At 35.6% G+C, this 16,508-nt stretch overlaps 1 protein-coding gene across 2 annotated transcripts in view; it reads left to right on the forward strand.

The window, feature by feature from the left end:
* The first annotated feature begins 7,183 nt into the window (after positions 1 to 7,183).
* LOC107043028 (protein no-on-transient A) overlaps positions 7,184 to 16,508 on the forward strand; it is a 38,152-nt gene continuing 28,827 nt past the window's right edge. For both annotated transcript variants that reach the window (XR_001461203.1, XM_015264328.1), the window contains exons 1-3: positions 7,184 to 7,596; positions 13,619 to 13,804; positions 16,032 to 16,250. Coding sequence is in view for 1 of the 2 variants with exons in the window: in XM_015264328.1 (XP_015119814.1) it covers positions 7,351 to 7,596; positions 13,619 to 13,804; positions 16,032 to 16,250 (651 nt within the window). In the remaining variant the exon portion in view is untranslated. The remainder of the gene's footprint in view (positions 7,597 to 13,618; positions 13,805 to 16,031; positions 16,251 to 16,508) is intronic.

Genomic DNA, 16,508 nt, shown 5'->3' on the forward strand with positions numbered 1-16,508 from the left:
AACTTGTACTCTACGTGTCAGAGATTTTTTCTATCAGTGTAGACAGATGGTGAACATCGGTGACAATTTTAAAATTTTAGAACTTATGGATATCGAGAAATTAAATAAACAAAATCAGTCTTATACACGGCCTCTTAAGGAGTTTTGATTAAATTGAACGTTTCAACCTCCTAGGAACTCAAGAAAAATTTGAAAAAATTTGAAGATATGGGGAATGATGTGTTCAATGTGATGGCGACAAAAAACAATGGGGTACCGGGGTGAATAAGAGAGATATTTCAACCCGCCGTACCCATTTGATCCCATGCTTTCTCGAGGTTCGTCACGCGAAATAGAGGATTTTCCGCATTTATTTTCTCGATGTCTAGTTCCGGTTGCGGGTTTGAAATTTCGTCGGATGGATGAATACATATTTCTCCAATGATGGAGGGAAAGAAAAAATGTTTTTTGAATCTTTTTCCAAATTCACTTGGCACCCTTAAGTTTCCAATTTTTTGTGTCTGGGTAACTAAATATGGTCTCAAAAATCCGACTATGCAATTTTTAGATGGTATCTGTATGGATGTATGTATGGTGTCTTTAATTTTTTTCGAAAATTTATTATAGGGGATGGATTAAAGTCCATGATTTGCTTTGTGAACTAGCGCCAGGGTATCGATGCCCTTTCATTATGCCTATTTTCCCGTCAGATTTGTTATTCCTTTTTTTCAATTATTTCTTTGTAATCATTTTCATGGCAAAAAGCAACAATACGACTGATGAGAATATATTCCAATTTATCAGCAGTTAAATTTACATATTACACTAAATGATTTGCTCATGGTACGAATATGTATGAATTGCTCTTCTTGAGTTCGAATTTTTCTCTTTTTATTCTATTAAAATTATTGGGGACGGATATTCTAACGATAAGTTTTTTCCGCTATATTTTGCTTTGCTTTGTATTAGAGGATCCGAGTGAAAAAAGCTTCATGCCCAAGTATTCTTATAAAAAAACTTCCAAGAGAATATTCATGTAAAAAACTCGAAATCTATTGACTTTTTCCTATTAAATATCTCACAGAATCAGCGCAAAAAATAAATAGAATTTTAACGAGAATTCCCTAGAATTTTAATAGAATCCCAATAGCATGTCTAAAGAATTACACTAGAATTTTCTAGCGAATTCGCTAAGCTTTTCTATTGTTCATTTCCGTACGTGTCCAACCAAATCCCTTCGTTAACAATAACTAAACTTTTCTATCAGTGCACTCGTTCTAATACTGCCCATTACTGACGAGATCCCATGCCTACCAAATAAGGAAAATAATTGTCTCATTATGCTCCAATCTGAAATGATGAACAAATGTAAATTATACACTCATAAAATGGATAAATTATTGTCGAGAAATTGATTCGATTGAAACCTGGAGTCGATTCATTCTCTTCAAATGTGCATTTGTTAATAGTTAACAAATGCACATTTAAAGCTCCTTGTGTTCAACGCCACTTCTACTTTTCAAACGACCCATTCGTTAACTATTAATAAATATTCGTTTGATCACATTCAACTCTACCATTTGTTAATAATGAACGAAACTCGTTTATAATAAATGGATCATCCTATATATCAATGTAGCAAAAAATAAAAAATTAATTCAAAAGTGAGACTAACTCCCACATGTGGTTTACGCCTGGGAAGCAGAGGCCCGACGTTTAAATTCCATGACAGCTGTTTCTACTTAGTTTTCAGTGAAATTTCTGTTGGTATCAGGAGAGTAATTTTTGGGTCGCTATGACGCATAGTTCACATGCCCTAAGCTTGTTACCGTTGTTAATGTAGACTGAATGATTTCTAGTGATACAATTTTGGTACTCGAAAGTAAGAGTCACAAGGGTCAAAATAAGTGTCATGAGGGTCAAAATAATCGTCATGAAGGTCAGAATAAGGGTCACGCGGTCCAGAATCAAGGTTATGAGAGTCCCAATAAGGATCACGACAGTCAGGACAAGGGTCACGAGGGTCAAATAATAGTCTTGAGGATCAAAATAAGGGTCATAAGGGTTAGGAGGTTCAGAATCAGGGTTATGAGAGTCCCAAAAAGGGTCACGAGGGTCAGAATAAGGGTCACGAGGATCGAAATAAGGGTTGCAAAGGTCAGAATAAGGGTCACGTTAAAGGTCATATGGGTCAGCTTACGAGTCACGAGGGTTAGATGAAAAGTCACGACGGTCAGCATAAGGATAATGTGGGTCAATTGGGTCAGCTTAACGGTCACGAAGGTCAGATTAAGTCACAAGGGTCAGGTTAAGGGTCAAATGGGTCAGATTAAGGGTCATGAGGGTTAGATTAAAAGTCACAAGGGTCAGAATAAGGATGATGTGGGTCATATGGGGGTTGGCGAACGGAACGAGCAGGGAACGTAGCCCTTTAGTAACAACATATTATCTTCAATAAATCAGTAGCGAAGTGATAAAACGGTTTAAGTCGACTTATCTCCCAGTTGAGTTTCTGAGGCATATGTCCAAATCTAAGGGAGATAGCAGAATTTTCGTAATAACATTTGTTATAGCTCTCAATCGGCTCTGCAAAAAAGGTTATAATAAACTTGTTGCTATCTCCCTTAGATTTCGAGATAATCATTGAAAACTGGTCAATAGTTAAAATTAACTTGTACCACATTCCCACTTCGCTACTGAAATGTATTACCGTTTAATTTTTACAAAGTCAACCCTCTACAGAGTCACTGGAGCCCTCTTTACCCCTGCGCATTTTCTCTTGGTCGTTAGAGTTATGGTTTTGCCACAAGGAAGGCAACGCCAGACGTACGCAACGCTTGTAATTCTCACAAATAACCAAAAAATATTTGAACGATTGTTTCACACGTTGTGTACGTTTCGCGGTGTAGTCAATATGCAATACCCCCTTCCCGCGGTCACTAGGAGATCGATGGAATTTTATCATTGGATTTTATGTTTTTGGGGATGTGGAATCCGAATATGTTGTTCATTTTGTTCTCCCATCGCGCAATCATTTGTTATAAACAAATTAGTCCCCATTGTTAGTGAATAAATGTTCTTTGGGGAAAACAAAGAGAGATACAGAAAAATTGTTCCAACAAAAGTTCCTCCTCTTTCTTTCACCAATAAAATTATTTTTGACTCGTCGAAATCGGTTTAATACTTCCTGAGATACAGACTAAAGAGTGAGCGCGGGTGGATAGACTGCACGGACGACGGGTGAGTATGGGCGCGGAGCAGAGTATCTGAGTGAATATCGTTGGTTTGTACATTCTGTATTGCATTAGATTACTGCAGAAAGGAATAATATCTGCAATCTGTCGATTATTTCTATTTTCTCTCATACTCTTCATGTCGGGTAAGGGACAAAACGCGTTCCATGCTTCGAGAGGACAATGTAAAAATGTCGCCAGCAACTTATAATGATAATGTATAATTCCTGTTATCGGATGAATAGAAGACCCCTTCATATTGAAGATGAAGATATCTGAAAAGAGAAAAAACCATAGATCGAAACATGGTAAAGGAAGGCACTGAACACGATTTACACATTGTTGAACATCATATGTTTATAAAATTTAGTCAGCGCAGTGCAGTATGCAAACACAAACGATATTCGTTTAGATACACTGCTCCGCGCCCATACTCACCCGTCGTCGTCCGCGCAGTCTATCCACCCACGCTCACTCTTTAGCCTGTATCTCGGGAAGTATTGGATCGATTTCGACGAGTCAAAAATCATTTTATTGGTGAAATAAAGAGCAATAATTTTTGTTGAAATAATTTTTCTGTATCTCTCTTTCTTTTCCCAGAAGAACATTTATTCACTAAAAATGGGGACTAATTTGTTTATAACAAATGATTGCGCGACGGGAAGACAAAATAAATAACATATTCGGATTCCTCACCCCCAAAAACATAAAATCCAATGATAAAATTCTATCGACCTCTTAGTGACCACGGGGGTATTGCGTATGGACTAGTGCGTCCATTGTGGCATCACCCTAATTCTTATATAAATGCAGCCCCCATGTTTATGCAACACATTTTCTTCAGAAGTTTGTGAGTAGTATTGGTTCAACAGAATCCGCAATTCTGAAGATCTCAGTTTTATTTGAAGATCTCAGCAAGAAAATCCATGTCAATTGTCGTTTATTCTTTTGCACTCGCGCTACTTGAATCGATCGAGAAATCAATATCATTCAGTTTTCGATCTGGAGTATGGACTCTGTGCGTGAAAAAAAAACCATTCGATTTTTTGTAAATAAGATTGACGGAAAAGGAGCTGTAATGCTTTTTACGCGGAGAAATAAATCACACGAATAATTACTGTACAAACTAAGTAATCGGTGAGCGAAATTGTATTTTATGAATTTTCATTTAAAATGAAGGGAAAACTCAAGAGTTTTAGTTTCACAAAGGGGAAAATGGGGCGTAACGTATACATTTTTCCCTTTCAAAATTTTCTCCTTTGTCTGGCATTTTTCCCAACTCGTTCTATGAATCGTACACATAATATGCCATTAAAAAATTTATTTTTATATGGTTTATTAACTTTAATAACGAATTTAAAGTTGAGCACTCAAATATATGCCGCCGGGACCGATGTACATCACAGCAGGGCAGTCACAATAATTCGCCAACGTGAGAGAGAAACGATGCGCGTCGCCTCTGATGACGGATTCCACTGGGAGAGTGAGTCCGAGACATGGTAACTTGTCTTCTGTGACGTCACAGCCCGCATAAGGCCTCCAAAACGTGCACTTTTCTATCAACGATTTCTCATTGAAAAATGCAACTTGGAGGGTCATAAAAATTAAATTTGAGATTGTTACAACGTCTAGATTCAGATTAGAAATAAAAGTAAATGCGTATGTTCCCTGCTATTGATGGAATATGCCACACATCTTTCATCCAAAATTTTCTTGGCTTGTGAATAAAATTAAATTCATCGGGGGTCCATTTTACCGTACTCTCGAATAAATTTTCCGTGTTCATTTTGCCAAGACGTAATTTTGGACAATTTTATTATTGAAAAAAAAATTTTATTTTTATTTTTTAGAACATCCGTTTTACTCCACCCCCTTACGAATTTATCTTGCCCAAGAATCATGTTCGGAAATCTGAATTTAAGAAAAACAAACATTTTTCTGAAAAATATTTTGACTGTCCACTTGTCCCACTCATTTATGGAGTCAGGTGTCCATTTTGCTCCGAAACACTTCAAAAATGTGAATTTTGAAAAAAAAAAAACTTGTTTTTTGGAAAAAATTTTGAGTGGTCATTTTACTCCACTCATATGAATTTATCAGGTATTCATTTTACCCCAGATGTACAACCAAATTGCCCCACCATCCCCTATACCTTTCGATACTCTTTCCCTTTGCTCTTTTTTTTTGTTATGATTTCTGTAGTCTCCTAACAGGTGAATTAACTATTTCAAAGCGAATCCCAAGAGCCTGTGCACAGTAATGAATTTGTTTATTTCATTTTGTCCCATCGGTTATAATCAATTTTTGTTTTAATCAACAAATAACTTGGTTTCTCATGTCGTATTCTATTTACGTATTTATTGAGTCTTTCAATTTATTATTCAGCACCACATTTTGGAAGTCCATTCAGAGAACCAAATTTCCAAGCTCAAAGTGAATTTTCATTTCCCATCAAATATTACATTGTTCTGTTTATACGTTCAACTACTGATGATTCTGAGCGTTCAGCTACTTAGATCTAAAAGTGTTATATCGGATATTCGGTGATGTTGTTAGCGGCGTTTTAGGTAGTACTTGCTGTCTTTTTGTTCAAATATTGCCGTAAATAATATAGTCCAATGATAAAATTCAATTGATCTAAAAGTTCATCATATGACGAGGCATTTATGACGGCTTTCAAAATTCACCTGACCGTCACAATTTGTCAAATAAATAGGACAATTATTTTTTATCTATATAGAAGCAACTTTATTTTTTCTGTATGAATTTTTATTTGAATTAATTTCGTGCTAGCCTAATGTGTCTTTTGAAACGAAAATCACGCTTATTTTTCATCTCTACAGATGAAAAATTTTTTTTTGCGCTGTGAAAAAAATTTATTTTTGCTAAATATCCATTTACTTGAGAGAAGTATTAATTTTTTCAATACCGTATTTTTGCAGTCGAGTGATTCCCAGGCAATTCTCATTAAGTCCCAACTATGTTGCTTTCCCAATTATGTATGCTTTCAAGTACATGAATATTTGACAAAAATATATATTTCTTTTAGTGTATGTATGACCGTCACAAATTTGAAATTAGTAATGACCGTCATTATGCACATACATAGAAATTTTGACAACAATTTGCTTCCACATTATTTGTGACCATCATTTTTACTTAGAAAATTTGCGCGTCACATAACTGACACTTTTTGGTCATATGACGCAGTCTAAAAATAACGGTCATTTTGCATCTCTACACTCACACGGAGAGAAAAATTTAATGAAAATTACCAGAAAAAGAAACGTAAAAATTACGCCCCAAAATGTAATCCGCGAGCGAAGTAAAATTCAATAAAAAGTGTGAGTCGGAACTGAAATTGTACGAATCGCCACGTAAATTCAACGATGGGTTCCGTAAAATTAACCACCCGTCTGATGGCTCACCGCTGATGTGGGGACAAGTCGTTCCATAATTTTTCCCCAACGATTGAGAAATTTTACGAAACGGCACCTAGAAATAACTCACCAGTTTGATAAAAATTGTTCAATGTTCAAGAATTTTTGATTTTGGAGGCAATATAAGTCGGGAAGTTTCTGTAAGATTTTACTTGTTCGGAAAAAATTACGTGACAATTTCGTACTTTGTTCGGTGATGAACCTGAGAATTCACTGAACGTTTCAGATTTCTTCTCTCCATTTTTATAAAAATTGCCGGAAAAAGATTCCCCATTGCGGATTACGTGAATTGTTCTGTAATTTTTACTGAATATTTCTCTCCATGCAACGCAACTGCATTGTTGACGCTCAACAATCCCCACGTTCTACATTGCCGTTGGAGTAAACGATGCCGGTCGAATACAACCGAGGGAGCCACAGAACATTTCGCATCTCTACCCATAATTCTCTGCGTTCCAACACATACCCACCCCAACCAATCACAAGACACCAATTCTTTTATTCATGGCTATATCACCGTCGTCTCTCCCTTTCCGTTTCTCTTGGTGGATAGACGCCGAAGTGTGCACATCAATTCTTCCAACATTGTGGGAGTCGCGTGCATCCTCTGAATTTGATAAACTACTGTGAACACTGTGATAGTCTCATTGGCCGCGTGGGCCTCGAGTTTATTAATTTTCCGCTAAAAAAACGTTGAAATGGCCACCGAGAACACAAATAAACCCGACTCTAAACCGCCGCAGGAGAACAATGATGAAAATAACATGAGACCCGGAGGCGGAGGACAAGGCGGCGGTGGTGGCGGCGGCGGCGGCAGCGGAGGAGGCGGTGGTGGCGGTGGAGGCCGAGGTGGAGGTGGCCGTGGACGGAAAAATTCACGATTTTCTGGTGGTCGCGGCGGTGGACAAGGAGGCGGTGGTGGAGGGCCACGAAATGATATGCAGGTAATGATAAACTTTTTCATCTAGAATGTTCTCATTTTCCATGGAACTAAGCGTCTCCTCTCCGCCATTTTGAAATCCGTCCTGCTCCGATTATTCCAGGGTTTTGTTAAAAAATTTCATAAATCGGGTAGTCCATTTATTTTCATTCTTATTTTCACAATTCTTCGATAAAAATTTATTGCTTGTAAGGATGAAATTGATATTATGCACTTCAGTGAGTTCAAAGCCCTCGACTCGACATGCGGTATTGAACGCTCAAAATGGCCGACTTTTACTCGGTGACGATCTCTGTTGGAACGGACCTCTTCGTTTTGAGAGTCCCGACGTTTTCAAATGTTTTTTGTTCACTTCGGGGATTTTTATGAATTTTTAGAAATTTAAATTGTTTCATGTACGAAGAAAATTCTGGGATTTTTTACACTGATGGGGGAATATATGAGACTAATATTTCCGATAATTAAGAATACTTATCCAAAACTGCAAGCACTAAAAGAAAATTTCTTTCACCCTCAGGGAAAACTATTTTTTAATTTTTATATAGGTTTAATTCACCAACTCAAAAAAAAAAAATCTTTTCCTTCAGTAGTAAATGAAAATATATTGATCCATTCGACGCCATTTCAAGCCAGTAAGCGGGACTAGATATCGAGATAATAAATACGGAAAATGCAGCGCCGAGCCTCGAAAAAGCACGGGATGAGGGGAGACCGCGATGAAATTTTAGAATTGTTTTTTTCTGAAATTATTTTTTATGCATGAAACTACTTCATTGACTTAACGCAATGATCGAGTAGATAAAGTAGTTTCATAGATAAAAATTAATAATTACAGGAGAAAAGACAATTCTAGAATTTGGTATAGACAAAGGGGGGAGGTCTGTCTCCCATCAAGAGGAGACTACTGTGAGTTTTACAAGTCGCGGGCTATTCGAGTAAGATTTCTCATGCATTGGAGATTATATATTAAAAATTAATTGTCTATTGTTCGTTTGCGCCGCAGACGTTCAAAATGTTGAAAATAGTCCAGGGCCTCCAATTTTTGAGCTACAGAGATATTTTCAAAATTTTTGAAGAAAATGTGTACAATAAAAATTACGAATTAGTTTTTTCAAATTCAACTCCTACACAGCTAATTTCGGTATTTTTTAAATAAAAAATTGCAACATTCACGTAAAATAGCCCGAAAAATGTTTCTGAAAACATCGAGAATATGTTTTAAATATTTTAAGGATAGTTTTTCTGCCTACTTTACATGAACGGCGCCAATTTTTATATCACCCAAACCAAATTAGCTGTGTAGGAGTCGAATTTCAAAAAACTAATTTCAAAAACCCTCTGTAGCTCAAAAATTGGAGGCCCTGAACTATGTTCAACATTTTAAGCGTCTGAGGGGCAAACGAACAATAAACAATTAATTTTTTTTCCACCAATTATTCCTGTTTAGACATATACAATCCATCCTTAATGCATAAGAAATCTCACTCCAATAGCCCGCGACTTTAAAAAGTCGTAGTCATAGTAGTTCCCCCTTAAAAAGTAATAAAAATTTCAGACCGGACCAGTTTTGATCCGGACATCCACGAAAAACGTCATCTTTCACGTTTTTAGCTTAAAAATACTCCTTGCTCCAAAGTTTTCTTCGATTTTAAATTTCTTCAAAATGTTCATTATACTCCAACGAACAAACCCAAACATCTGTTTTGCTTTATGCGTATTAGATCATGAGAAAGTGCTTTTTTAGTTTTTGATTTTGTTTCTTTTTCTTAGCAAATCATAGAATTCGTATTTTTTGTTATTCCACGTTGTAATCATACGTAATCGGAATCTCATGACAAAAACCTATGGGCTGTTACAAAATTTTAGAATTTGCGAAGAAGAAAAAAAAATAAAAAACTAAAAGAATCATTTTCTCACGATCCAATACATATAAAGTAAAACGGGTATTTGGGTTTGTTCGTTGGACTATAACGATCATTTTGGAAAAAAAAAGTTAAAATCGGATGAAAACTAGTGCAAGGAGCATTTTTAAGCTGAAACCTTAAAAATGACGTTTTTGGCGGATATACGGGGCAAAACGGATCGGGTCCGAAATTTTTCTTACTTCTCAATATATCTCTTCATATACTAAAAGTTGTCCAATGGCTCTTAAGGCCGAGCGGAGACTTAAATCTCACCGCGATCTCACTTTGAATAAGTGCAGAGAGCTGAAATATCTCTTATTTACCCTAGTACCGGTGTACATTGTCGACATCTCCAAATTAAAAAAAAAAATTCTATCCCCTAGGGATGGGGGAGGAAGAGAATGTTCAGCTTAATCATAACGCCATGAAAGCTTGTGTACCAGGCTCATTTTGTCGTCTTCTGGTTAAATATAATAAATTCGTTGTCGATTTTTTGTCCGCCATTCACATAATAACGACTGAATGCATTTCAATGGCATTTTCAATGTTAAATAGTTTAGGGCCTCCGATCGATTATACGCTATAATCTATTGCGCTGCGTTGCATGTTTACATGCAACGTAGAAACTTCTAGAAAAATGTAGAGGTTTCCGGAACTGTGGAGAAATGTAGAATATTCTTGAGTTTTTGAAAATATTTTCTGGTTCTCTCCAAAGTTCATGAATATTTTCGGGCTGGAGAAATCTTGAATATTCTCGAATTTTTGAGAACATTTTTGGGTTTTTGGGAAAAATTGGAAGAAATTATCCAGTTTTATACGAAGTTCGAGAAAATTGTTTTTTGTTTCTAATTGAGACACTTCTTGGGTTTTCATAGAAACTTTTCAAAAATTGTAAATCTTTCTGGAAAAATGTGGAACATTCTAGGGTGTCAAAGAAAAATTTGTGATTGTCTATAATATCTCAAATGTAATAAATCTGTTGACTTTTTTTTATTTGCGTTTTTCCGCAAAAATTACAGAAGGGATCTAAAGGGGTAACAGAATGCCGCTAGTTGTTCAAATTCTCAACGCATCGAATTTTCTGCGGAAAGTTATCGATACTTTTGAAAATCGAAGCACATTGTCTTCAGTAGGTGATGATGAAGATCAATGTGCTTTGGGTTTGAAAAATATTAATAACTAAATTACAGTTTTTGAATTTATCTACCGTGGTGTATAGACATTGAATGAATTTTTATTCAGCCGTGCAATCATTCGTAATTCCTCAGATATTAATGAGGTACATTTTTCAGTGCGAAAGAAAAATGTACTTCACTAACATCTAACGAATTATGAATGACCGCAAAGTCGAATAAAAATTCATCTAATGAATATTAAGGATAATCGGGCGAGGAGTAGGATATTCAAAGAATGCAGCCAATTTTATGAAGATTTTTTCACACATTATTGAATCCATTTACTATCCGTTTCAGAAGTAGAGAACCCTAGGGTTATGTGCGTATAACGTGAGAAAAAAAAATCGTAAAAATATGAGACCAATTGCACTGTGTAATATAAGTATTTCACTCGCCCAATACGAAGTTTCAAGTTTTCAATTTGATTAGTTTATTTATAATCGCTGTGAGAAGCCGACAAACCCTCCGATTTTCAGGGTCCGTAAAAGTCGGCAAACTTTGAACCGCTACCATACGTACGAAATTTTTTTTTTTTAAGTCGTCAGTTTTTGAGAAGAAAAAACTCAATATTGTAATAATTATTTATTTAATTAATAGAAATGTCGACTGCGGCTATCTCGTTGTACAATTGCCGAATCGACCTGAAAAAAAAGATGTATTCTGAATTCAATGTAAAACACATTCGGTCAATATTTTTCTAATAAATAATCTCCGTTGATAAAAAAAAAATCGAGGAAATTCGTCAAAAAAGTGCTGTTAAAACGACCATAACTCGTTATGGGGTTTATGGGTCCGCTCACCGTCGATCCCTTAAAATTGAAAACACATGTGCCGCCTGCCTACCTCTTTCAGGGACGTCGATACCAGTTACCGTCGTTTGGGCCCTCTGGGAGCAAGCAATGTACAGTGTATTTGCGCCCCGAAGGGCCCAAACGTCTGTAACTGGTATCGACGTCCCTGAAAGAAGTAGACAGGCGCACATGTGTTTTCAATTTTGAGGGACCGACGGTGAGCGGGCCCATAAACCCCATAACGAGTTACGATAGTTTTAAGAGCACTTTTTTTGACGAATTTTCTCTATTTTTTTTTAAATCAACGGGGATTGTTTATTAGAAAAATATTGACCGAATGTGTTTTACATTGAATTCAGAATGCATCTTTTTTTTGAGGTCGGTTCGGCAATTCTACAAAGAGATAGCCGCAGTCGACATTTCTATTAATTAAATAAATAATTATTACAATGTTGAGTTTTTTCTTCTCTCGTTGGCTTCCCAAGGGTTCACCGAATCTCTGGAAAAATTGACGATTTAAAAGAAAATTTTTTCGTACGTATGGTGGCGGTTCAAAGTTTACCGACTTTTACGGACCCTGAAAATGGGGCGATTTTTCTGCCTCTCACAGCGATTATAAATAAACTAATCAAATTAAAGACTTGAAACTTCGTATTGGGCGAGTGAAATACTTATATTACATAGTGCAATTGGTTTCATATTTTTACGATTTTTTTTTTCAAGATTTTTTTTTAATCGTTATTTTACATCGCTTTGACCTGCTTGGGGTATACTGCGATGATCAAGATTTTAAATGGTTAGATCGAACCATTCTACCCGGCCGGGATTTGAATTCGGAACCTTTCGCATGTGAGGCAATGAACTTACCCACTGCGCCACGCCACCAGGTTTTTTCTCAAGTTATGCGCATATAACCCCAGGGTCCCCTACTTCTGAAACGGATAGTAGACACTGTTTGCAAAATTTTAGAAACCCCAAAAACAGATCAACAAAAAAGATTTTTAAAGTTGCTGCTTATACATGAGGTGAAATGGATCATCGATAATTTCAGTATTCTTTCCACATTGCCGATTGGGCGATAATGTACGGGAAATGCACGAGTTATCGGTGCGCTCTTTAAGGAGTAACAGAATATCGCTAATTTGCTAAATTTTTGAAAAAATTTCCTGCTGAAAGTTATCAATATTTTTACAAATCCAAGCATATTAATCTCCAGGAAGCGATGATGGAGATCAATGTGCTTTGGGTACAAAAAAATATTAATACCTTTGAGCAGGAAATTTGTTTGAAAATTTCGAGGTAACGGTGGCCTTCTGTTCTACCTTAAGCCCATGTATAGGCAGCAACTTAACCCTCCTGAACTGGCTCAATGAGCACTGCGCCGCCCGTTTTCGAATTTTTCTCGTTTCAATGAAATGAGAGTCAATAAAAATCTGAAAAAATTATAATGTCTAATTTTGATTATATTGAATTTATTTGCCATTTTTATTGCGTTCATACTCGCATCGATTGAGTACCAAAAAAGTCTAAAAATTCGAATGGCTTAGAATCCCCATGTTTAACCTCTAAAAATCCCATATACATATTTTGTCATAACGGCTGTAAACAGCGCTTGTAAAGCGCTGCCTTACGGCCGGAATGACGAAATAGTACATTACATGCCTGAATCTTGGAAAATAGATCACCGTCCCTCACGTGCAAGATTGCCTTCCGATCCGAAGGCGAGGATGGCAAGCACCTGGGGGAGGATGATATATTTTCCATGGCGAGGTGTGTATATTAATTTTCATGAAAATTACCTGACACGAAAAAGTCTTTGACACATGTACGCCGGGGATTTTTCAGAACCCGTCGCACTTGCATAGAAATATACAATTAAGTGCTTACATGTTTGGATAAACATCAACTGTCCTAGCAATTACGGATGTTTTGAATAAATTCACCTCAAATTTATTATTCATTAGCATACATATTGGATAATTTCAGTGAATTTCTATATTATCCAATATATATTATAATTTTCCTCTTTACCCAATAATTTTCAGTTCAATGAGCTGAATAAATGCTTCCTTAGATTTCCCTCATGAAACGATTTAATGACTGAGGAGGTTTAATGAAAGAAGAAATATTCATGGAGCTTTTTTTTTGCTTTTCAGATGAAGATGAGTGAGTCCATGATGGAGGGGAACATGATGGACTCGAGCATGATGCAGGATAATAAGGAGAGAATGGGAGGGAATAATGGACCCATGGGCGGACGAGGCGGTGGTGGTATGCGTGGCGGCGGACGAGGTGGTCGCGGCGGTGGTGGAGATCGAGGCATGGGGAATCGGTCACAAGATGTAAGAACAAGAATTATTTGATATTATGGTTTTTACTGTTTTACTTTTATGATAATAAGGTGGGAAGAGATTACACAGGGAAAAAAAGTTTCTAATTGATTATTCGGCCATAATACGGTTATACATATCTATACATGTTGAAGAAATGAAACGGTTGAATAGAAATTTGAAAAATTTCTGGTTTTCAGTCTGAAACTCTGAATTTCAGAACATACGGTCAGAGAAAACGGCAGAGTTCTCAAACAAGTCTCACTTGTGCCAAATAAATCGTTTGTTAAAAATCATCAAAAAAAAAATTTTTTATGCTAAACATGCGAAGAGTGCGCCGAGATTTAAAATTTTTATTGCAAAAATAGATTTAGTCTTCTCAAAAAAATGTTATTTTCTGTGCAAACAAGAAATGTAATTTCTGGCACTACTTCGATATTAGATGCACCTATACATAACTCAATTATTTATTTACAAACAACGAACATTTAAAAAAATAATAATTCTACGCAAAATGGAATTTAAATGCCGTAGAATATTAATAATTTTTTTCAAATTTTTCTCACGCAATTCAATTGATCAATTTGATGATTGAAAATTGTTGAATCTATAGTGTGGTCTGTACTAAACTCTAAAAGATACTTGGATATCCGTAATTCTTTTCTAATGTGCAATTGAAAAACTTTCCACACGTGAAATAAGTAAGGTTTATATATCATCATCACTTCATCAATGCATTAGTATAGTGGTTCATTTATTTTCAAAGGACTGAGATGTTTGTAAAAACAACTAATATTGTTTCATGCGTGAAGGAATTGATTTACACTTTATTCAGAGGTTTTAAAAATTACACTTTCTTTATTTTTCCAAGTTGAAATAAATCATCTTATGGAACCCTAAGTAATGAACATCTCAGTATTGAGTGGTGAGGGAATGAATTATGCAGAGACATCTATCGTAGGCAATCTTCTGCCATATAAAAAAGTTATATGCTATTGTTGCTTTTAATTTCTAATTTCTGAGGTCGTGATCCAATCAACAGCGATTTGTTCCAATCCTAAATTCTTTATCACACCGAGATTTGAGATCACAGAAAGCCTCACTCATTGCCATCTTTATGAGCCCAGTTTGATTTAATCTTATCACGAACTAATTAAATTTAGCTATTTTCGTTTGAACTGAAAATCAGGACTCTTTTTTTTTCTATTTTTGCAGCTGCACAAAAGATCAGTTGATGAGCGACGAAAACACAAAATGTCGCCGTGCATTTCTCGTAATTTTCTTTGCATGAGGATTTCCATTATCATTACCATTCAATTCAATAATTTCAATAATTCACGATTAATTAAATAATTACATGAATTATAATTAGTCGCTAGATTAATTTATACTATTTTATTTTATTTTCTTTCCATTTCTGTCTTTACAATTAGATTAACTTAATTTTATCCATTCTTCTTTTTATTATATATATTTTTTCCTTAATTCGCAAGTTACAATATGGAATGAAGAAGAATTATGTTAAAGATCTATAAAAAGTTTTTTTTTGTGATCAGAACACATAAAACAAAAGGCATTCGAAATCTCATCCGGGTAATAGAAAAATCTCTCCATGTATTCCTGACAATTTTTAAAATCAATTTTTACCTTCATATGGTAAAGTGATATCGGTACACCTCGTTCCTATGGTCGGATTGCAATTATTATTATGAAAAGGAAATGAAAAAAGAATCAGAACGACATAATCGGCTATAAAATGGATTTTTTTCTTCTTTTATATCGGCGGAAACTTCGAATGCCTTTTTTTCTTCAAGTATTAGAGGAAAGTTTTCAAATCGATGTATTCTTTCGAATAATGGGAAAATACCTATAAATTCGTCTTCTATCCTTCTCTTTTCATAGAATGAGTAGAATAAATGACAGAAATTGAGAATTATCGACTAAATTTTTTATCGGATTCCTATTATGTAATGCAAATGATCGTATAAACCCGACGCTACGCTTGTTTGAGCAATTCTTGCTCACCAAGTGCCAAATATAATACAAAAAATCGGGGAATAGTGAATCCTTTCTAGGAAGCACGATTGGATACTCAATACCTTTACGTGTGCTGAAATACTGGATACAATTTTATATTCATTAGAAATATTATAAATGACTCCAGGCTTTGTGCAGTCTACTGTCATGCTAGCACCTCTTCGAAATCAAAGTGAATAATCATTTTTTTTCCCTCCTGCAGGATCGAATAATGGAGAAACTAATGAGTCTCAATGGACCAACTTTCGAGCTTCCCGCTCAGGATACAACAGAGAAGAAATTTAGTGGGCGAAACCGTCTCTATGTTGGAAACCTCCCCAACGACATCACTGAGGAAGAGATTACAAACCTGTTCACTCCATTCGGTGAAATCTCTGAATTGTTCGTCAACAAGGAAAAGAATTTCGCTTTTCTACGAATGGTAAAGCTTCTTAGACAATTTCTTTTATTTATTAATTTTTTTCAAATAGTTTCTTCTCATACTTTTATAATGTTTTTAAGAGTGAAACTCTTGACATGCCTGGGATTCATCAAGTTCAGTTGAATGTAGCACAAGTGAAATCCATTCCATCAATAGATAACTAATAATGTCATGTGCGTTTTTTTTTTAATCGTTATTTTACATCGCTTCGACCCGGTTAGGGTATCCTGCGATGATGATCAAGACTTTAAATGGTTA

The sequence above is a fragment of the Diachasma alloeum genome, unplaced genomic scaffold (genome assembly GCF_001412515.2).
Source record: "Diachasma alloeum isolate Michigan unplaced genomic scaffold, Dall2.0 Dall_scaffold_00543, whole genome shotgun sequence".
NCBI classification, from domain to species: Eukaryota; Metazoa; Arthropoda; class Insecta; order Hymenoptera; family Braconidae; genus Diachasma; species Diachasma alloeum.